The 24373-nt window shown below is 43.0% G+C and overlaps 1 protein-coding gene across 6 annotated transcripts in view; it reads left to right on the forward strand.

Annotated features, from left to right (window-relative positions):
* Positions 1 to 24373, forward strand: part of LOC129832118 (ATP-binding cassette sub-family C member 5-like) — a 66529-nt gene that overhangs the window by 27610 nt on the left and 14546 nt on the right. For 5 of the 6 annotated variants that reach the window (XM_055895893.1, XM_055895895.1, XM_055895896.1 and 2 more), the window contains 13 exons: positions 6591 to 6738; positions 11428 to 11576; positions 12019 to 12126; positions 12934 to 13260; positions 16737 to 16808; positions 17975 to 18099; positions 18429 to 18501; positions 19948 to 20151; positions 20391 to 20534; positions 20728 to 20824; positions 21593 to 21777; positions 22999 to 23145; positions 23319 to 23448. In XM_055895893.1, the coding sequence (XP_055751868.1) occupies positions 6591 to 6738; positions 11428 to 11576; positions 12019 to 12126; positions 12934 to 13260; positions 16737 to 16808; positions 17975 to 18099; positions 18429 to 18501; positions 19948 to 20151; positions 20391 to 20534; positions 20728 to 20824; positions 21593 to 21777; positions 22999 to 23145; positions 23319 to 23448 (1909 nt within the window). Of the gene's footprint in view, positions 1 to 6590; positions 6739 to 11427; positions 11577 to 12018; positions 12127 to 12933; positions 13261 to 16736; positions 16809 to 17974; positions 18100 to 18428; positions 18502 to 19947; positions 20152 to 20346; positions 20535 to 20727; positions 20825 to 21592; positions 21778 to 22998; positions 23146 to 23318; positions 23449 to 24373 lie in introns of those variants that run through there. The other variant, XM_055895899.1, reaches the window with a different exon arrangement.

A 24373-nucleotide genomic window follows, 5' to 3' on the forward strand; every position in this document is an offset into this window, starting at 1 on the left:
GGGCGATAACGTCAACATCGCCAAAAATATATTAATTTTTTCACTAACCTTCTCAGAATTCTTCAGATGACACTCCTGTAACATCATATTACACAATCCATATAGAGTTTGATCGAAAATGTTTATATTTAGCCACCAAAATCATGGTTAGACAATGTGAAATGTAGCTCAGCTGGTCAGAAAATGTCCTTGCGCCACTTAGACAGTGATCTACTCTTATACATAAATACTCATAAACGTGACTAAAAAATATAGGGTGGACAGGGATTGATAGACAATTTAATTCTTAATACAATTGCGTTATTACATTTTTTAATTTATCCTTACTTTTCAATACAGTTTGCGCCAAGCGAAGCTACGTCAAAAAACATGGCGTCCTAAGCCACTAAAATGTTTCGACAGAAACACGATTTATCATAATAAAAATGTCCTACCTTGAGCTGTTCTTCCATCAGTATCTTGGGCAAAGGATCCTTTCTTGGGAGAAATCGTCTTTTGGTGGAAAGCTGTCCTCTTGCCATGTGGAAATGTCAACTGCGTTCGGGATGAACTGAAAAGCGTGCCCAACTTTTCACATCGTTGCAAAAATAAATGTCCCAAAATCGCACTAAACGGATATAAATTGCTATAAAACGCCTTAAATTAACTACCTTATGATGTTTTTAACTCCTAAAACGAGTGAAAAGATGACCGGAGAAATATAACAGGCTAAACTAACGCTTGGAACAGGTGCGCGCCGGTGTCCTCTAGGCTCATGACGCAGCTCCCAAAGAATGACTAGCTTCAGGGTTTTTTCATTTGTAGGGCCTGTGAACGAGCAATCGACCCCGTTGGAATCGTCATCACGTAAAGGCATCCAGGGGAAGACGTAAGAAGTGTCCGTATAGTCATAGCAACGACAGTGCCCTTTTAAATGACTTCAGAAGAGAGGCCAACATTTCTCAAATCTGACTCCATGTCAGGGAAATTGCTGTAGAATGGGCTCTGTTCCACTTAGAGACAAAATTTCAACTCCTATAGAAACTATAGACTGTTTTCTATCCAATAATAATAATAATATGCATATTGTACGATCAAGGATTTTGTGGGAAGCCGTTTAAAAAATTAGCCAAATTAGCATAAGTAGTCTAAACAGCGCCCCCATCCCCAACAGGTTAAAGGTCTTACTCACATCGGCTGCGGAGAGCGTGATCACACAGTTGTCCGGAACAGCTGATGCTCTCATGCATGTTTCAGTGTTACTTGCCTCGAAGCGAGCATAGAAGTTATTTAGCTTGTCTGGTAGGCTCGTGTCATTGGGCAGCTCTCGGCTGTGCTTCCCTTTTGTAGTCTGTAATAGTTTGCAAGCTCTGCCACATCCGACGAGGGTCAGAGCCGGTGTAGTACGATCTGATTTTTGTCCTGTATTGACACTTTGCCTGTTTGATGGTTCATTGGAGGGCACATCGGGATTTCTTATAAGCTTCCAGGTTAGAGTCCCGCGCCTTGAAAGCAGCAGCTCAGTGCGAATGTTGCCTGTAATCCATGGCTTCTGGTTGGGGTATGTAGGTACGGTCACTGTGGGGACGACGTCCTCAATGCACTTATTGATAAAGCCAGTGACTGGTGTGTTGTACTCCTCAATGCCATCGGAAGAATCCCGGAACATATTCCAATCTGTGCTAGCAAAACAGTCCTGTAGCTTAGCGTCTGCTTCATCTGACCACTTTTTTTATAGACCGAGTCACTGGTGCTTCCTGCTTTAATTTTTGCTTGTAAGCAGGAATCAGGAGTATAGAGTTATGGTCAGATTTGCCAAATGGAGGGTGAGGGAGAGCTTTGTATGCATCTCTGTGTGTGGAGTAAATGTGGTCTAATTTTTTCCCCTCGGTTTGCACATTTAACATGCTGATAGAAATTACATTCGTGGCCAAAAGTTTTGAGAATGACACAAATATACATTTTCACAAACATCTTTGTCAGATGTTACTATGGAATACTGAAGTATAATTACAAGCATTTCATAAGTGTCAAAGGCTTTTATTGACAATTACATGAAGTTGATACAAAGAGTCAATATTTGCAGTGTTGACCCTTCTTTTTCAAGACCTCTGCAATCCACCCTGGCATGCTGTCAATTAACTTCTGGGCCACATTCTGACTGACGGCAGGCCATTCTTGCATAACCAATGCTTGGAGTTTGGAGAATTTGTGGGTTTTTGTTTGTCCACCCGCCTCTTGAGGATTGACCACAAGTTCTCAACGAGATTAAGGTCTGGGGAGTTTCCTGGCCATGGACCCACAATATCGATGTTTTGCCCCCCGAGGCACTTAGTTATCACCTTTGCCTTATGGCAAGGTGCTTCATCATGCTGGAAAAAGTCATTGTTTGTCACCAAACTGTTTCTGGATGGTTGGGAGAAGTTGCTCTCGGAAGATGTGTTGGTACCATTCTTTATTCATGGCTGTGTTCTTAGGCAAAATTGTGAGTGAGCACTCCCTTGGCTGAGAAGCAACCCCACACATGAATGGTTTCAGGATGCTTTACTGTTGGCATGACACAGGACTGATGGTAGCGCTCACCTTGTCTTCTCCGGACAAGCTTTTTTCTGGATGCCCCAAACAATCGGAAAGGGGATTCATCAGAAAAAATGGCTTTACCCCAGTCCTCAGCAGTCCAATCCCCGTACCTTTTGCAGAATATCAGTCTGTCCCTGATGTTTTTCCTGGAGAGAAGTGGATTCTTTGCTGCCCTTCTTGACACCAGGCCATCCTCCAAAAGTTATCGCCTCACTGTGCGTGCAGATGCACTCACACCTGCCTGCTGCCATTCCTGAGCAAGCTCTGTACCTGTGGTGCCCCGATCCCGCAGCTGAATCAACTTTAGGAGACGGTCCTGGCGCTTGCTGGACTGCCTTGGGCGCCCTGAAGCCTTCTTCACAAAAATTTAACCGCTCTCCTAGAAGTTCTTGATGATCCGATAAATGGTTGATTTAGGTGCAATCTTACTGGCACCAATATCATTGCCTGTGAAGCCCTTTTTGTGCAAAGCAATGATGACGGCACGTGTTTCCTTGCAGGTAACCATGGTTGACAGAGGAAGAACAATGATTCCAAGCACCACCCTCCTTTTGATGGTTCCAGTCTGTTATTCGAACTCAATCAGCATGACAGAGTGATCTCAAGCCTTGTCCTCGTCAACACTCGCACCTCTGTTAACGAGAGAATCACTGACATGATGTCAGCTGGTCCTTTTGTGGCAGGGCTGAAATGCAGTGGAAATGATTTTGGGGGATTCAGGTCATTTGCATGGCAAAGAGGGACTTTGCAATTCATCTGATCGCTCTTCATAACATTCTGGAGTGTATGCAAATTGCCATCATACAAACTGAGGCAGCAGACTTTGTGTACATTTATATTTGTGTCATTCTCAAAACTTTTGGCCACGACTGTAGGTAAAACTGATGAAAGTTTCACTGCATTAAAGTCACCGGCCACTAGGAGCGCCGCCTCTGGATGAGCATTTTCCTGTTTGCTTATGGCGGAATACAGCTAATTGAGTGTGGTTTTAGTGCAATCCTCTGGTCTGTGGTGGTATGTAGACAGCTACAAAAAATACACAAGAAAACTGTCTAGTTGGATTGTGTGGTCTACAGCTTATCATGAGATACTCTACCTCAGGCGAGCAAAATCCCGAGACTTCCTTAGATATCATGCACCAGCTATTGTTTACAAATATGCATAGGCCCCCGCCCCGTATCTTACCAGAGGCTGCTGTTCTGTCCTGCCGATAGAGTGTATAACCCACCAGCTGTATGTTCTTAATGTCATCGTTCAGCCACGACTCGGTGAAACATAAGATATTACAGTTTTTAATGTCCCGTTGGTAGGATATACATGCTTTCAGTTCGTCCCATTTATATTCCAGCGATTGAACGTTAGCTAGCAGAATGGAAGGCAAGGGCAGATTAGCCACTTGTCGCCTGATCCTCACAAGGCATCCTGATCTCTTTCCACAAAACCTACATTTCCTTTTCCAGCAAGTCACGGGGATCTGGGCCTGGTCGGGTGTCTGTAGCATATTCCTCGCGTCCGACTCATTGAAGAAGAACTCCTCGTCCAATTTGAGTTGAATAATCCCAGTTCTGATTCCAGAAGCTCTTTAAGAGACGTTCCACGTTTGTGGAAACATTATGTACCAAACAAGTTACGAACAACGCGAAAAAACAAACAAAATAGCATGGTTGGTTAATTAAGAGCCGATTAGACGGCAGCCTAATCGGCAGCCTTGTCACAACAGAACTGGTATGGAAATGCTCAAACGCATTAAGAGGAAAGAAATTCCGCAAATGTACTTTTAACAAGGCATTCCAGGTGACTACCTCTTGAAGCTGGTTGACAGAATGTGCAAAGCTGTGTGCAAAGCTGTCATTAAGGAAAAGGGTGACTACTTTGACGAATCTCAAATATCAAATATATTTTGATTTGTTGAACACTTTTTTTTTTGGTTGCTACATGATTCCATATGTGTTATTTCATAGTTTTGATGTCTTCACTATTGTTCTACAATGTAGAAAATAGTAAAAATCAAGAAAGACCCTTGAATGAGTAGGTGTGTCCAAACTTTTGACTGGTACTGTACATGCATACAGACGTTAATGTATATCTTTTACTGCCTCAGAAACCCAGATCCGGGATCACCCCCCACCCCCCCCACACTGATTAGCATCGCTAGCATAGCGTCACATTTAAATAGTAGCATCTAAATATCATTAAATCACAAGTCCAAGACACCAAATGAAAGATACAGATCTTGTGAATAAAGTCACCATTTCAGATTTTTAAAATGTTTTACAGGGAAGACAAAATATGTAAATCTATTAGCTAACCATGTTAGCAAAAGACACAATTTCTTTGTCCACCATGTTTTCTCAACACCAGTAGCTATCACCAATTCGGCTAAACTAAGATATTGATAGCCACTAACCAAGAAAAAACCTCATCAGATGACAGTCTGATAACATATTTATGGTATAGGATAGGTTTTGTTAGAAAAATGTGCATATTTCAGGTATAAATCATAGTTTGCCATTGCAGCCACCATCACAAATCTCACCAAAGCTCCTAGAATTAGTACAGAAAGCAACTTGTATACTTGTATTACCAATTTACTCAACATTTCTTAAAAATACACAGCACATAGCAATGGAAAGACACAGATCTTGTGAATTCAGACAACATTTCAGATTTTACAGCGAAAACACAATAAATCGTTATATTAGCATACCACATATGCAAACGTTACCAGAGCATTGATTCTAGCCAAAGAGAGCGATAACATAATCATCGCCAAAATATATAAATTTTTTCACTAACCTTCTCAGAATTCTTCAGATGACACTCCTGTAACATCATATTACACAATCCATATAGAGTTTGATCGAAAATGTGCATATTTAGCGGCACAAATCGTGCTTACACAATGGAAATAGTGTTCAACTACTCAAGCAATCTGCCCGGCGCCATTTTGAAAATACAAATATTTTTATCAAAAACTATTCATAAACTTGACTAAAAAAATACAGGTTGGACATGAAATGAAAGATGCATTAGTTATTAATGCAACCGCTGAGTTAGATTTTTAAAATTAACGTTACTAGACATACAGTGTGCGTTACAGCCAGACTAGTGCTGCAATAATCGCGTCACTAATCGCCATTATGGAGTTTACATTTTTCCACATAAAAACGGAATAACATCATAAATAGCTCTTACTTTTCGACGAGCTTCCATCAGAATCTTGGCATGGTGGTCCTTTGTCCAAAAGAATCGTTGCTTGGTTGTAAAACGTTGCATTCAACTTCTGATATAGCAGCTAACAATAGCTAACAATAGCTATTTTGCCCCAACGTGTCCAAATCCTCAAGGCGCAATACTGAGGAAATTCCGAAAAATAGCAATATACTCGCATAATCTGATAACTCGGTTTAAAATAGCTTCGTTATGATGCTTCTAACACCTATGTCTAATTAAATTACAGACGGATACATCTAACGTTGATAATTGAGCGTTTGAAAATGGCATCCTGAGGTCCCTCTCTGCGCAATGCTCAGCGTCGAAAGGAAGGCTACTCTCACTCCTTGGCCTTTTATAACCTCTGAGAGCTACGCAGCAGGCCCATTCCACTTCTCATTGGTTACTGACATCCAAGAGAAGGCGGGTGCAGTTCATGTCGTTCCATAGGATACACACAGACTTTTAAAACTGATCTGAAACCAGTGCTTCGCTCTCAGACCATCGCAGTACCTGTCATGGATTTCGCTGTAGAAAGAGTTCTGGGTCACCCACAGACATAATTCCAACGGTTTATGAAACTAGAGAGTGTTTTCTATCCAATAGAATTAATAATATGCATATTGTACGAGCAAGAATTGAGCACGAGGCAGTTTAAGTTGGCGACACCTAGAAATAAAAAAATGCTAACTGCGCCCCCTATTGACAAAAGGATATATATATATATATATACACACACACACATACATACATACAGAGCAACCGACCGATGAAAATACATTATATAACAACATTTCACTGTGTGTTCCCTGCTTCAGATGTTCAGCTCAAGGCTGACGGCCTACTTCAGGAGGAAGGGCGTGGCCGTGACGGACCGACGGGTGCAGAAGATGAACGAGATCCTCAACTACATCAAGTTCATCAAGATGTATGCCTGGGTCAAGGCCTTCTCCCAGGATGTGCGCAGTAAGTGCTGTGTGTGAGATTTAATTGATCAATTAGATGTCTGACTGACTGAATGACTGGTGACTTTCCATGTAAACAGATTTTGGTCTGGTGTTTTAATCTTAGGAACCACATCAATATCATGGCAATCTTAGATGAAGACCAGTGACTGACGGACTGAGTGGCTGGCTGACTGACTCATTGCACGCGTTCGAGCAGATCAGTTCTGTGAAGTGTCGTGTCTTCGGCATTATTTAAAGTGAAGACTATTTTATCAAATCAATTACCTGTAAATATTATTACGTGATTAAACTAATCATGGAAATTGAATTAACTAGGAAGTCGGGCACCAAGGAAAATCTTCACAAAGTTATAATTTTCCTAATATAACTCTTCAGATATTTTAATATCTGATCAATTAGTCTTCTTATTAATGAATTATTCTTTACCTCACGTTAGTCTCAGTCCAAACATCGTAATTTGTTGGTTATCTGCACGAACCCAGCCTTTACTATGAATCATCCATACACCAATTGTCTTAATAATTGATTTACTAACTAAATAATCACGGACATGCATAAACACACAAACAGTAGATATGGTTACAAGGAAATGATAGGGGAGGTTCCCTAGTGGGCTAAGCCAATATGACGGCTTGGTGGACAAAGGGAAGTGGGTGTGGACTAGAGGTCGACCGATTATGATTTTTCAACACCGATACCGATTTATTGGGGGACCAAAAAAAGCCGATACCGATTAATCAGACGATTTATTTTTTATTTATATATATATATATATATATATATTTGTAATGATGACAATTACAATACTGAATGAACACTTATTTAAACTTAATATAATACATCAATAAAATAAATTGTCTCAAATAAATAATGAAACATGTTTAAATAATGCAAAAACAAAGTGTTGGAGAAGAAAGTAAAAGTGCAATATGTGCCATGTAAAAAAGCTCATGTTTAAGTTCCTTGCTCAGAACATATGAAAGCTGGTGGTTCCTTTTAACATGAGTCTTCAATATTCCCAGTTAAGAAGTTTTAGGTTGTAGTTATTATAGGACTATTTCTCTCTATACCATTTGTATTTCATATACCTTTGACTATTGGATGTTCTAATAGGTACTTTAGTATTGCCAGCCTAATCTCGGGAGTTGATAGGCTTGAAGTCATAAACAGCGCAATGCTTGAAGCACAGCGAAGAGCTGCTGGAAAATGCAGGAAAGTGCTGTTTGAATGAAGGCTTACGAGCCTGTTGCTGCCTACCACCGCTCAGTCAGACTGCTCTATCAAATCATAGACTTACTTATAATATAATAATACACAGAAATACAAGCCTTAGGTCATTAATATGGTAAAATCCTGAAACTATCATTTTGAAAACAAACGTTTATTCTTTCAGTGAAATACGGAACCGTTCCGTGTTTTATCTAACGGGTGGCATCCCTAAGTCTAAATAATGCTGTTACATTGCACAACCTTCAGTGTTATGACATAATTATGTACAATTCTGGCAAATTAATTACGTTTCTTGTTTGGAAGAAATGGTCTTCACACAGTTCGCAATGAGCCAGGCAGCCCAAACTGCCGCATATACCCTGACTCTGCTTGCACAGAACGCAAGAGAAGAGACACAATTTCCTAGTTTACGGAAATTCATGTTATGGGGGCAATATTAACTGAATATGCAGTTTTAAGAAAGGCATTGATGTTTATGGTTAGGTACACATTGGTGCAACGACAGTGCTTTTTTCGCGAATGCGCTTGTTGAATCATCACCGTTTGGCGAAGTAGGCTGTGATTCAATGATAAATTAACAGGCACCGCATCGATTATATGCAACGCAGGACAAACTAGATAACTACACATGGTTGATGATATTACTAGTTTAACTAGTGATTATGTTAAGATTGATTGTTCTTTATAAGATAAGTTTAATGCTAGCTAGCACCTTACCTTGGTTCCTTTCTGCACTTGCATAACAGGTAGTCAGCCTGCCACACAGTCTCCTCGTGGAGTGCAATGTAAGTGGCCATAATCGGTGTCCAAAAATGCCGATTACCGATTGTTATGAAAACTTGAAATCGGACCTAATTAATCGGTCATTCCGATTAATTGGTCGACCTCTAGTGTGGACTGAGAAGATGCGGGAAAGACAAAAAGGAATCACTACACAGTTGATAATTATATTAATTGACATGATCATTCTTTGGACATGAACTCTCACTCATTCTGGAATAATTTCAATCAATATACACTGCTCAAAAAAATAAAGGGAACACTTAAACAACACAATGTAACTCCAAGTCAATCACACTTCTGTGAAATCAAACTGTCCACTTAGGAAGGAAGCAACACTGATTGACAATAAATTTCACATGCTGTTGTGCAAATGGAATAGACAAAAGGTGGAAATTATAGGCAATTAGCAAGACACCCCCCCCAAAACAGGAGTGATTCTGCAGGTGGTGACCACAGACCACTTCTCAGTTCCTATGCTTCCTGGCTGATGTTTTGGTCACTTTTGAATGCTGGCGGTGCTCTCACTCTAGTGGTAGCATGAGACGGAGTCTACAACCCACACAAGTGGCTCAGGTAGTGCAGTTCATCCAGGATGGCACATCAATGCGAACTGTGGCAAAAAGGTTTGCTGTGTCTGTCAGCGTAGTGTCCAGAGCATGGAGGCGCTACCAGGAGACAGGCCAGTACATCAGGAGACGTGGAGGAGGCCGTAAGAGGGCAACAACCCAGCAGCAGGACCGCTACCTCCGCCTTTGTGCAAGGAGTTGCACTGCCAGCGCCCTGCAAAATGACCTCCAGCAGCTAGTCGAGAGTATGAATGACAGGTTCCAGGACCCCAGTGTAGAGGTCCTGTGTGCCACCAAGCTGGTCAGCTTCACCAACTGGCCAGAGTCAGGAGATGCAGCAGTAGGTTACTTTATGTTTAGTATTACAGGGCAGTCAGGTTAGGTTCATGATCCTATTTTTATAGTTTGAGAATTAAAACTGCATGATGCTTGTTGTAATGTAATGTAATGTATACAAGTATTCTAGATTTTGGTGACACTGAACTGGAAACCCTGGTGGACCACTTCATGTCCTGGAGACCTCTGGCATCCATGTTGAAAGGATCCCTGACCAGTGGACTGTCCTGAAGGTGCTGATGTACCAAGAGCCCTAGTCCCTGCAGAAGATGTCCTGGTTCCGTGTCAACAGGAGCCATCAGCGTTCCTGCCCTGATTTGCTGGCATTGGTTGACCTGCTCCTGTCCTTCCCTTGCTTCCACAGCTGAATGTGAAAGAGGTTTAAACACCATGAAACAGGTGAAAACCGATTGGCGGTCCAACCTAAAGTCTGATACACTGTCAGATCTCCTTATGGTCCAGCTGTCCTCTCCAGAGATCAGGGAGTATGATCCGATAAAAGCTGTGATGCTGTGGCACCAGGACTCTGTCAGGAGCAGGAGGCCAGACTTTATGGACCATGCAAAGAGGGTGATTGGGGTAGAGAGTGAGGAGTCTGAGGTTTAAGTTGATTAAAATTATTAAGCATCTGATAGGTTTACAAAACCTTCAAATTTACTTTTATGTTTGATCGTTAAGTACATTTAATAGAACATACTTCAGTAGAATGTTGAGTTCAAGACTACTTCAGTTGTATTCAGGCTGGGAAATGAAATCTAGCCACAGCCAAAATTAAGTCTCTCTTTTAACTGTATTTTATCAGGGTATTTCTACTCAAAGTAAAGGATTTGTAGACATGCTTCCCATGTTTCCACTTTGTATCAAGAGAGCACCAGTTCTATGTACACTGCACTTCTCATAATTGTATCTTACCATTGCTGTTGCCCTGTTTTGACTTCAATGTACTCCTGTTCATTGTATCTGATCGGTTTTGTTTATTTCATTGTGTGCCCACTATTTGGCATTTTTGCACCCTCTACAGCACTTTTGGTCAACTAAAGTTGTTTCTAAATGTGTTCTACAAATACACTTGATTTGATCAATATATTCAAATAATTTTATTTCAATTATTGCTCTGGCCTCATCTTTAAGTTTGTATTCAACATCATACCTTATCTCAATAAATGTACTGAAATGAATGTATATGTGACACAAAAAGGTAATTTATTATTTTGGCTGGTAAAAAATACGCTTGGCTGGTGGATTTTTTTCATCTACCAGTACCCTTGGCAGGTGAGTCAAAGTTAATTCCGGACACTGCTTATGGGTATAAACAATTCCAACTTGTGCCTACATGTCGACTGATGTTTTTTTTTTACAAAAACATGGTGATCGCAGGTCATGAAGTTTCAACTGCAAGTTTCTGCAGTTGCTCTTCACCAACTTCAGCCATCGCCTGCATTGTGGGAGGCTATTGTCAATCAATCCCTAGGGTGTTTTTGTTTCACACACGCGTACAGGGTTGTCGCGAAATGCACCTCTCCTGTCGACTTCCATCTGTAGTCGTCAGCATTAGCCTAAACTTGAATACGACCAGTGTTTTACTGACTGACAGACTGATTAATTGTTTGACTGGCTGGCTGGCAGCCTGACTGGCTAGTTGGATAACTGACTGACTGACTCATTGTTTGACTGACTGATTAATTAATTGTTTGACTGACTGACTGATTCATTGTTTGACTGACTGACTGATTCATTGTTTGACTGACTGACTGATATATTTGCCCTTGCAGGGATTCGAGAGGAGGAGCGCATCATCCTAGAGAGGACCGGCTACTTCCAGAGCATCACAGTGGGCGTGGCTCCCATCGTTGTGGTGATCGCCAGCGTTGCCACCTTTTCCACTCACATGCTTCTGGGCTACGACCTCACAGCTGCTCAGGTATCTCAGCTATCTGCTCCAATCCCAGTCTGCCTCCCAAATGGTACCCCATTCCCTATTTAGTGCACTACACTTGACCAGGGTCCTACTATGGTGCACTAAAATAAGGAATAAGGTGTTATTGGATCCACCCTAGCCCATAGACACTCCAGTAGATCAGAGAGGTTTGAATATGTGTAAGCAATATTTTCAACCCTGCCAATCAGAAGAAAGGCATGTTGAGGCAATGAGCATATTGCTTGATGCAGCGAGCGTTTTCAACAGAAGGGGGAAAATCCTGAGGTGGGCGGGGGTATGTTCCTTGCTAATTGGGTTGCTAATTCTGGTATGGGGTTCTCCAGGACAGGATTTGATGGATGATTTGACTGACAGAAGCTGGTCACCCAGGTCTGTCCCTCTGAAACAAATCATGGACGGTGTTGGATCTTCCTTCCCCTCGCAGGCATTTACAGTGGTGACTGTTTTCAACGCCATGACCTTTGCCCTAAAGGTCACCCCTTTCTCTGTCAAGTCCCTGTCCGAAGCATCAGTAGCCATGGAGAGGTTCAAGGTAAGATCTCTCCCTTTTTCTTTCTTTCTGGCTGTCTGTTCGGCTGGCGCTGTCTGTTCGGCTGGCGCTGTCTGCTCTTCTGGCGCTGTGTGGTATGTGAGTGGGATGTGTTGGTTCTGCCTGTCCGTTGGTTTGGCTGGCTCTCTGTGGCATGTGAGTGGGATGTGTTGGTTCTGCCTGTCCGTTGGTTTGGCTGGCTCTCAGTGGGATGTGTTGGTTCTGCCTGTCCGTTGGTTTGGCTGGCTCTCAGTGGGATGTGTTGGTTCTGCCTGTCCGTTGGTTTGGCTGGCTCTCTGTGGCATGTGAGTGGGATGTGTTGGTTCTGCCTGTCCGTTGGTTTGGCTGGCTCTCTGTGGCATGTGAGTGGGATGTGTTTGAGTCTGGGTATGTTGGCAGGACGTCAGTGTTTGTCCTGGTTCTGTTTCTCCTAATCCCCCTCTCTGTTCTCTGAGAGACACTCACCCACGTTACTTCAGAACAGACATGCACACCACTTCAGCACCTCCCGGAACAATGGGCAGGGGGCGGTGCGGTGCCAAGCGGCTCTAGATGCAGTGGAACATTAATGGGGTCTTTTGAAACCAAATAGAGAAGTTTGAACTGCTGAAACCTTGACATTGTCATCATGACTCCTACATGCTCCGAGTTCACCTCTTGATGCCCTGTCCTCGCGTAGCGGCCGTATCAGAGCCTGATTTGTGTGTGCGTTTGTGTTCTGATACGCCTCTCCTCTCTTCCGCACCATACCAGAGGGGGGTGGCGTGTGTATGTGTGTGATCTCTGACACCACTCTCCCTGGCCTACTAGAGTCTGTTCCTGATGGCGGAGGTGGAGATGATCCGGGACAAGCCCCAGAATCCTCAGGTTGCTGTGGAAATGACGGGCGCCAGCCTAGCCTGGGAGACGGCGGGTCACAGTACCCAGCCCACGCCCCGTGGCACCCCCTTGGTTGGCGCCACGCTGAGGCACGGGCGGCGGAGGCCCGCCCAGAAGGACAAGGCAGGGGAGCAGGCAGGGCGTCTGCTGAAAGAGGGGGAGATCCTGTCCAGCCCCGAGGGCAACTCCCCTCCCATCCCCTCCGTCAGCCAGCGGCTGCAGAGGACCCTGCACTGTGTGGACCTCACCGTTCAGCAGGTAGCTAACTAGGCACGGGATGGAAGTGTTTGGTTGTGAAAGGACAGAAAACATTTCACATACAGTAGTACACAGTGCACACATCCAGTGGTTTGAAGCAGGTAGTGGAGGTCAAAGAATATTGCTGCTTCCCAAATGGTACCGTATATAGTGCACTTCTTTTGACCACTAGATGGGGATAGTGTGCCATTTGGGACTCATCTTAAGCAAAAAGTCAAATAGACTGCGGTCTTCCTATCTACTGTACAGTTGAAGTCGGATGTTTACATACACTTAGGTTGGAGTCATTAAAACTTGTTTTTCATCCACTCCACAAATTTATTGTTAACAAACTATAGTTTTGACAAGTCGGTTAGGACATCTACTTTGTGCAATGCACATGTAATTTTTTCAACAATTGTTTACAGACAGATTATTTCACTTATAATTCACTGGATCACAATTCCGGTGGGTCAGAAGTTTATATCCACTAAGTTGACTGTGCCTTTAAACAGCTTGGAAAATTCCAGAAAATTATTTCATGGCTTTAGAAGCTTCTGATAGAATATATATATATTTTTTATTATTATTTTTTTTTCACCTTTATTTAACCAGGTAGGCTAGTTGAGAACAAGTTCTCATTTGCAACTGCGACCTGGCCAAGATAAAGCATAGCAGTGTGAACAGACAACAACACAGAGTTACACATGGAGTAAACAATAAACAAGTCAATAACATGGTAGGAAAAAGAGAATCTATATACAATGTGTGCAAAAGGCATGAGGTAGGCAATAAATCGAGTAATTACAATTTAGCAGATTAACACTGGAGTGATAAATCCTCAGATGATCATGTGCAAGAAGAGATACTGGTGTGCAAAAGAGCAGAAAAGTAAATAAATAAAAGCAGTATGGGGGGTGAGGTAGGTAAATTTGGTGGGTAGTTTACAGATGGACTATGTACAGCTGCAGCGATCGGTTAGCTGCTCGGATAGCAGATTTGTAAAGTTGTTGAGGGAGATAAAAGTCTCCAACTTCAGAGATTTTTGCAATTCGTTCCAGTCGCAGGCAGCAGAGAACTGGAAGGAAAGGCGTCCAAATGAGGTTTTGGCTTTAGGGATGATCAGTGAGATACACCTGCTGGAGCGCGTGCTACGGGTGGGTGTAGCCATCGTGACCAGTGAACTGAGATAAGGCGGCACTTTACCTAGCATAACCTTGTAGATGACCTGGAGCCAGTGGGTCTGACGACGAACATGTAGCGAGGGCCAGCCGACTAGGGCATACAGGTCGCAGTGGTGGGTCGTATAAGGTGCTTTAGTAACAAAACGGATGGCACTGTGATAAACTGCATCCAGTTTGCTGAGTAGAGTATTGGAAGCTATTTTGTAGATGACATCGCCGAAGTCGAGGATCGGTAGGATAGTCAGTTTTACTAGGGTAAGTTTGGCGGCGTGAGTGAAGGAGGCTTTGTTGCGGAATAGAAAGCCGACTCTAGATTTGACTTTGGATTGGAGATGTTTGATATGAGTCTGGAAGGAGAGTTTGCAGTCTAGCCAGACACCTAGGTACTTATAGATGTCCACATATTCTAGGTCGGAACCGTCCAGGGTGGTGATGCTAGTCGGGCGTGCGGGTGCAGGCAGCGAACGGTTGAAAAGCATGCATTTGGTTTTACTAGCGTTTAAGAGCAATTGGAGGCCACGGAAGGAGTGTTGTATGGCATTGAAGCTCGTTTGGAGGTTAGATAGCACAGTGTCCAAGGAAGGGCCGGAAGTATACAGAATGGTGTCGTCTGCATAGAGGTGGATCAGGGAATCGCCCGCAGCAAGAGCAACATCATTGATGTATACAGAGAAAAGAGTCGGCCCGAGAATTGAACCCTGTGGTACACCCATAGAGACTGCCAGAGGACCGGACAACATGCCCTCCGATTTGACACACTGAACTCTTGACATAATTGACATAATTTGAGTCAATTGGAGCTGTACCTGTGGATGTATTTCAAGGCCTACCTTCAAACTCAGTGCCTCTTTGCTTGACATCATGGGTAAATCAAAAGAAATCAGCCAAAAATTCTGGTTCTGGTCTGGTTCATCCTTGGGAGCAATTTCCAAACGCCTGAAGTTACCACGTTCATCTGTACAAACAATAGTACACAGGTATAAACACCGTGGGACCACGCAGCCGTCATACCGCTCAGGAAGGAGACGCTTTCTGTCTCCTAGAGATGAACATACTTTGGTGCGAAAAGTGCAAATCAATCCCAGAACAACAGCAATGGACCTTGTGAAGATGCTGGAGGAAACTGGTACAAAAGTATCTATATCCACAGTAAAATGAGTCCTATATTGACATAACCTGAAAGGCCACTCCGCAAGGAAGAAGCCACTGCTCCAAAACCGCCATTTAAAAGCCAGACTACGGTTTGCAACTGTACATGGGGACAAAGTTCGTACTTTTTGGAGAAATGTCCACGGGTCTGATGAAACAAAAATAGAACTGCTTGGCCATAATGACCATCGTCATGTTTGGAGGAAAAAGGGGGAGGCTTGCAAGCCGAAGAACACCATCCCAACCGTGAAGCACGGGGGTGGCAGCATCATGTTGTGGGGGTGCTTTGCTACAGGAGGGACTGGTGCTCTTCACAAAATAGATGGCATCATGAGGCAGGAAAAAGATGTGGATATATTGAAGCAACATCTCACGACATCAGTCAGGAAGTTAAAGCTTGGTCGCAAATGGGTCTTCCAAATGGACAATGACCCCAAGCATACTTCCAAAGTTGTGGCAAAATGGCTTAAGGACATCGAAGTCAAGGTATTGGAGTGGCCGTCACAAAGCCCTGACCTCAATCCTATAGAAAATTTGTGGGCAGAACTGAAAAAGCGTGTGCGAGCAAGGAGGCCTACAAACCTGACTCGGTTACACCAGCTCTGTCAATAGGAATGGGCCAAAATGCACCCAATTTATTGTGGGAAGCTTGTGGAAGGCTACCCGAAACGTTTGACCCAATTTAAACAATTTAAAGGCAATGCTACCAAATACTAATTGAGTGTATGTAAACTTCTGAACCACTGGGAATGTGATGAAAGAAATACAAGCTGAAATAAATCATTCTCTCTACTATTATTCTGACATTTCACATTGTTAAAATAAAGTGGTGATCCTAACTGACCTAAGACAGGGAATTTTTACTACGATTAAATGTCAGGAATTGTGAAAAACTGAGTTTAAATGTATTTGGCTAAGGTGTATGTAAAGTCCGACTTCAACTGTATGTATGGTTGAAAGGTGCAATGGGCTGTAAAGTTTGAGGAGTTATCGTGGTTAACTGACCAGGGGAAATGCAGGGCTAAAACTAGAGATAAGAAAACCATCAGAATCTTTCGTTAGTTTTATTTTGCACTGTCATTCATCTTTTCACTGCCAATGTGTACATTGTACAACATGAATAAATGGCACTCAAATACACACCATACTACCCTGTGTCTCCAGGGGAAGCTGACTGGGATCTGTGGAAGCGTGGGCAGTGGGAAGACCTCTTTGATCTCTGCCATCCTTGGACAGGTAAGATATGTCTAACAGGCCTGCTACACTGGACGTGTCATTTCTTTTGCAGAGTGCGAGGCACTCCTGTTCATTGAAATGAAACCCGGCCGTAAGCAGGACAGCTCTGTGAGAGACGTGCGCTGCTCAGCATAAGATTCTTAAGAATCCGATGTGCGGCCTCACGCCTGAGAGAACTTGATAAAGTGATTTGCACTCTGCTCACACGACAAACGATACATGTCCAGTGTAGAAAAACGTACTGTTTTACCAACAGCCCTGCGTATAGCTCCCTAATTAGTCTAATAAGAAATATACGAATATGGTGGAAACTTGTTGGCCCATGAGTACACCACTTCAATAACAGGCACGCACTGCAGTTCCTGTGGCCCTCCCTTACTCTTGTGGCGTACAGCAGGTCGTTAGCCAGCCGGGGGAGACTCGTCGAGGCCTGGTGACAGATGGAGTATACATCACGAAGCGATGGCTCCATCTGCTGGACGTGCCAGGCCTCGGGCTCTCCGGCCAGGGCTAATTAGGGCTGATTGGGGATTGGTGAGTAATCAAGTGCTGATTGCTCACCAGCTGTACAAGTCCCATACAAGCTGTCAGAAGGGCAGTACACGTGGGGGAGAGAAGGACTCCTGTATAGTAGGGGACGGTACCAGAGGTAACAGGAGGGAGTTCAGTTTTTGATCCCCACAGGATACAGCAAGACCCGGAGCCCAGAAGACGGTATCCCGGAGAGGGTCTCTTGGGGGACCTATTATTTTCTTTTGGACTATTATTTTAATAAACTCTGTCCGTGTCTGATCTGTGTAAATGTTTTGACCCAACCCCCTGGTCTGCCACACTCTATAGACAACTGTTGACTACCTTTACTGTACGTTCAGATATAACATGATTTCCTTGTCAGGTAGAATGGGGAATCGTGTTGGCTTTATCCTTTACAATTCTATCTGAACGTTTTTACTTCACTCAATACATGGTGTGAATGGTTTTATGGTGAAGATGCCCCTAGACGCTGATCTGGCGTCAGTTTAGCATTTCCCCTACTAATGGTTAAGGTTAGAAGTAGGGGAGTGGAAGCTGATCCCAGATCTGTACCTAGGGACACACTTCACCGCGGAGCATGTGAGTGATTTGTAGGATGACCTGTAGTGACCTGTGACCTTTATGACCTTAAGATGACCCTGCTGGAGGGGAAGGTGGCAGTGAACGGGGACTTTGCCTATGTGGCCCAGCAGGCCTGGATTCTCAATGCCACGCTCAGGGACAACATCCTCTTTGGGAAAGAGTACGAGGAGGAGAGGTAACGGAATGAAACTACTGATTTTTAAAAAAAATGTTTTTTATATATCTTAATTTTTTTGAGGTAGGACAGTGAAGAGGAGACCAGAAAGCTCGGTGAGATTGCAAGTCAAAAGGGCAGAGGGTCGTATTCAAACCCATGCCGACACTGGTAGCCTAGGCTGCCTGTACATGTGTGCTGGGGTCCGCAGCACTAACCACTGGAGCACACAGGCCACAGGAATGATACTACTGTGAGAATCGATTGGATTAATGTGCATAGCGATTTATAAGGTGCTCCTCCATTACCCAATATAGCTCTGCAGTATAATTCCACTGTGTATTTTCCAGGTTCCAGGCTGCTCTGAGTGCATGCTGTCTGAGACCTGACCTGGCTATCCTGCCCAACGCCGATCTGACTGAGGTGAGCATTATGAACTGTTTATCCACCATGAAAATAAGACTTTGGGCTTTATTGTGTCATGACATTTTGTCAGCCGGTTAGTGTCATGCAAATGACTGCCGGTATCACAGTAATTCACCATTAATTAACAAGAACACGTTTAGCATCTCTAGGCCTCCAGTATACAAGCCACTGATGTGGGCCTTTGGAACATCTACATTTAAAAAAGTTTAATACATCCAATTTACTATACACCATCACAATAAATCCATGATTTATTTTCGGCAGGTCTAAAGAAACATAACGATATGAAGTATTTCAGAAGAACAGAATATGAGTTGGGCTGACTGTACTGTATGTTATCTGGCTATGCGCCATGCCATAGGCTTGAAGGCTAGTTCATGTAGCAGACAAGATTTACATGTAAGTCCCGTGCCATTATTTTATATTTTATGATTTTAGAGTAAGAAGAATATAATTGAACTTCTCTGAATAAAATAGAAAGGATATTTTTCCCATTCCCGGAGCAAGTTCGCATATGAAGTGGCTATGTTAAGAATAAAATCGATAATTTGAAACAGATCCTTTGCGCTATATTTAGAGTTATTTGGCAACTTTAGTTGTGAATGATACAAACCTTAGAATGTCTTAGAAATCAAAACATAACGTGCATTCGGAAAGTATTCAGACCCCACATTTTGTTATGTTACAGCCTTATTCTGAAATGGATAAAATACATTTTCCCCATCAATCTACACACAATACCCCATAATGACAAAGCGAAAACAGGTTTTTAGACATTTTCATTTATTTTATTTTTTTTCTTCATTTTTTTGTTTTGCGGGTACTATTTAATGAAGCTGCCAGTTGAGGACTTGCTCTCTTGCTCAGTTGTGCACCGGGGATTCCCACTCTATTCTTTTACCCCTACCTATATGTACATATTACCTCAACTGCCTCGTACCCCTGCACATTGACTCGGTACCAGTACTCTTGTACATAGCCTCGTTATTGTTATTTTGTGTTACTATTTCATACTGAACAAAATTATAAACGCAACAATTTCAAATATTTTACTGAGTTACAGTTCATATAAGGAAATCAGTCAATTGAAAATGAATTCATTAGGTCCTAATCTATGGATTTCACATGACTGGGAATACAGATATGCATCTGTTGGTCACAGATACCTAGGGGTGTGGATCAGAAAACCAGTCAGTATCTGGTGTGACACATCTGGTGTGACAAATCTCAACAGGATCATGGGCCGCCGGCAATATCAATTTCTTTATTCATTTTTATTTGTATTTAAAAAAAAAAATAAAAAAATCATCCAGCCTAGTCAACTAAAAAATGGTCCAGCCCATCTGGCATTTGCCAGAATTGCCAAATGCCTAATCTGCCCCTGCACCTTCATATGTATTGTTATTATATTAATCAATCAATGAGTCCATTATGTCTCTTCAGATCGGAGAGCGTGGCGCCAACCTGAGTGGCGGGCAGCGCCAGCGGATCAGCTTGGCACGTGCCCTGTACAGTGACCGAGCCATCTACATCCTGGACGACCCGCTCAGCGCACTGGATGCCCACGTGGGCAACCACATCTTCAACAACGCCATCAAAAAGCAGCTCCGCCACAAGACGATCATCTTTGTCACTCACCAGCTGCAGGTGAATACTTTATACATTTTATATGAATTGCAAAGCACTACATAAGAGCTACATAAGATACATGTGCATAAGGTCTAGATAAGCTACAGAAGGTATTTTATTAACCTTAAGAAGCAATTATTTGTTATAACATTTGTTTGGTAGGACCTGGGTGAATGCCAAATTTCCTGCACAACAGCATTTTCTCATTGCTAGGTTGGGCTCCAGGGAGGGGGAATTAAATCTCACTGTGTGTGTAGTACCTGGTGGACTGCGATGATGTCATCTTCATGAGGGAGGGCAGCATCACGGAGCAGGGCCGCCACGAGGACCTGATGCGTCTCAATAGAGACTACGCAGCCATGTTCAACAACCTACAGCTGGGAGAGACGTCCTTCATAGAGGTGAGCGGGACAGGTGTGTGTGTTTGTATAGACAGTTAAGCTAAAAAAAATATGTTTTCGAGTACAATTTATTTCAGATGTCCGTCATTGATGTCTTGTTTAAATGTAGTTTGCATATGTCATGTAAATTGAGTGTGGTCTATATTGTGGTTGTATTGTGGTTAGCATATAACATGTCAATGTTCCTCAAAAGGTGCCAACTAAGAAGTCTGGGAACTCCTTAAAGAAACCCCCAGAGAACACGAAGTCTGGATCTATAAAGAAGGACAAGCCTGTTGGCAAAGACAGCGGTATGGAACTATTGTACTAGCTACAGAATGTGCGTGTGCATTCTCGTGCGTGCATGCGGACTATTGGGGCTCCCGAGTGGCACAGCATTGCAGTGCTTGAGGCGTCACTACAGACCCTGGTTCGATTCCAGGCTGTATCACAACCGGCCGTGATTGGGAGTTCCATATGGCGCCGCACAATTGGCCCAGCGTCGTCCGGGTTTGGCCGGTGTAGGCCATCATTGTAAATAAGAATTTGTTCTTAACTGACTTGCCTCGTCAAATAAAGGTAAATGTAATTGTCCTCAGCTCCTTTCCCTCAGTCATAACCACAAAGCACTTGATGAATGAGAGCCATGTGGTGGAATGTTATCCATCCTTTATATCTTCTAGTGCTTTGATAGAAAAGGAGACTGTTAAAGAGAATTGAGACCGAGGATAAAGTAACATGTCTGCAAAACAGTCCTCAAAAAGCCATGAGCAAAGTTGACTAAAATAACCATCACACTTATAACACACGTGACGGCATTTTATACACAACTCACAAGGATACACAATACACAAGAATGTAAATTATTGCGGTCCTCTCATGAACATATTATGAGTGAAGTTCATAATTCTTTCCACAATTAGTACCGGTATTAACTACTTTTCCCAGAGTTCAGTGCTAATAGAAAATAACCTCGTCCCCAGCTGCTAGGTGGGCGGAAGTGTCTGGGAATTAGATTACACCCAGCACAGCCTCTGTCCCTTACTAAACCTCAACCCCCCTTTCTCCTCGTCCCCCAGGCCAGCTGATGCAGGTGGAGGAGCGCAGGGGGGGCTCGGTCCCCTGGTCTGTGTACGGCGTCTACATCCAGGCCTCGGGTGGAGCGCTGGCCTTCCTCCTAATTCTGGCCCTCTTCGTCCTCAACGTGGGCAGCACGGCCTTCAGCAACTGGTGGCTCAGCTACTGGATCAAGCAGGGCAGCGGGGTGAGTGGCACAGGTGGCATCGGATGGCAGGGAAAGTGGTGGTCAATGTCATTTCATTGTACTGGTCGATTCTGGAAGTGAATTGGATTTGAGAGTAGAAAAGTCTGCCTCGAAAGTGAATGGCACTTTTTGGATTTCAATTCATCCATTTTATATACCCTGGGCATTGGAGTTGGAAAATGTTAACGTAGCTGTTGATTTGGAAAATAAACTTTACTGTTTACAACAGTGTTGCCGTTGATCTGTCTTTTTTTAGTTTAGATTTTAAATCAATATGCAGACACGGTAGTGATGTGAAAGTCTGTTCCTGATCACACTTTGCCCCAATGCCCAGGGTTGTGGGTCAATCTCTTATCTAGTCAGTCAATTCAGGAGATGAATTGGAATTGTCATTTTCTTTCTCAAAATCAAATCTTCAAGAGACAGCCTTATTTACTTACTGAGATTTGTTTTTTTAGGCTTTGTTTAGGCCTAAACTTCTAGAGGGATTAGGTCAACATTCTGGATGTCCTGAAAGCTGCCAGACATACAAACTGAACTTGTCTTTGGAGAAGAAGTAAATGTGCCTTTGTTAGAAACTGTAACAACAATAACTTGGGAATAGTAGTCACTAAACTCTCCAACACTATTAACTGAATGGGTCAGTTTTCCCACACTAGTGTTGGTGTGTTGCGATATGGACAGACACTAATCAACTAATCAGTGGTGAGAGCAGGTGTAAGGGGAGAGGTGTACTTAAATATTAAATGTGTACATGTGACCTTGATGTCAATATGTCTGTGTGCGTGTGGGGGGGGGATAAGGTTTAGTATATCCGTATGTGTATTTCTGAGGAGACTGACTGTTTCCCTTGCCCTTTGAACCGAATAGCAGCATGCACACTTTATGGGCAACATAAGGGTCAGAAGACAAACTGCACTTCCGAGGACTTCCCAAGGCCTCTCACAGCCCCTCCCCATGCATTCACCTTCCGGAGAGAAAAGCTCAGTTACAACAATTCATTTGTTTCATGTAGTTATTTTCCAGTGCTTTAAGGGGTTTTAAGCTCCTTGCACAAAGGCACGACATCAGAAGATACCTGGGGTCAAAAACCATTAGCCTTCTTGTCGCCAGGTCGTCTCACCTTTACTGACCGACCTGGGATTTGAACCAGCAACCACCCCCACAGAATACTGCCATATCTGAGTGTTCTGAGTATTGAATATGCTGTCCTGTGTGTAGAATACCACGGTGTTGGTGGGGAACAGTTCGGTTGTGAGTGAAAGCATGAGGGACAACCCCCTGATGCAGCGCTACGCTGGAGTCTACGCCTCGTCTATGGGTGTCATGCTGCTGCTAAAACTGCTGCGCGGCATCATATTTGTCAAGGTAAAAGATCAGATTGTTGTATTTGTGTTATGTCTGGTACTATGTGTTTGCGTATGACCCCAGGGAGATTACTCCAATGGACGAATCTTAATAAACTAAACTACTAAAATAAAATAGATCATGTATGAAGTAAAAATCCCCAAATAAAGTGACTACTATTATTGTACCCTCAGGGCACTTTGCAGGCTTCGTCCAGGCTTCACGAGGAGCTCTTCCGGAAGATTCTCCGCAGCCCCATGAAGTTCTTTGACACCACGCCCACTGGACGTATCCTCAACCGCTTCTCTAAAGACATGGACGAAGGTATGGACCACCTGGAGCAGTCCTCTGACCCATGTACCTGGGTTGTGTTCATTAGGCATCAAATGGAAGAAAACCCACTGAAACAGGAAGGGACTACCTGGAGGTCACTCGTTTTCGTTTTCCGTTACAAAACGTTTCAAACTGCTTTCTGGCACATTGCCTAATGAACACAACCCTGTTGTACTGTACAAATCTACAAACAGCAAATTAAAAAGGATTACACTTAAAGGGATAATTTGGGATTTTGGCAGTCAGATGAACTTGTGGTTTACCATTTTTATGGTTCTGCGTCCAATATAACGGAAGTTAGAGGTAGTTACTTGAGCCAATACTAACTAGTGTTAGCTCAATGACTGGAAGTCTACAGCAGGGTTATTCAACCAGGGCTACTGCAGGGGGTCTGCGATTAAAAAAAAAATATATATATATATATATATATATATATATATATATATATATATATATATATATATATATATATATATATATATATACATACACAGTACCAGTCAAAAGTTTGGACACACCTACTCATTCAAGGGTTTTTCTTTGTGTTATTCTTTTCTACATTGTAGAATAATAGTGAAGATATAAACTATGAAATAGCACATATGGAATCAAGTCGTAACCAAAAAAAGTGTTAAACAAATCAAAATGTATTTTATATTTGAGATTCTTCAAAGTAGCCACCCTTTGCCTTGATGACAGCTTTGCACACTTTTCCCTCTCCAAGAGGGAAGTTTGTCCGGTTCAGTAAAGCCTCAAACATAAATTGTCCGCAAAACACTGAAATGGGCTACTTCTATGTGAATTAATGAGGCGGAACAAATTGTTGTTAGAAAATACAACTTGTTAGAAAATAATTAGAAATTGACCAGTTGAAGCAGCCAATCGATAATTAGCTGGCAGCGTGTGTGTTAACTGT

The sequence above is a fragment of the Salvelinus fontinalis genome, chromosome 33 (genome assembly GCF_029448725.1).
Source record: "Salvelinus fontinalis isolate EN_2023a chromosome 33, ASM2944872v1, whole genome shotgun sequence".
NCBI lineage: Eukaryota > Metazoa > Chordata > Actinopteri > Salmoniformes > Salmonidae > Salvelinus > Salvelinus fontinalis.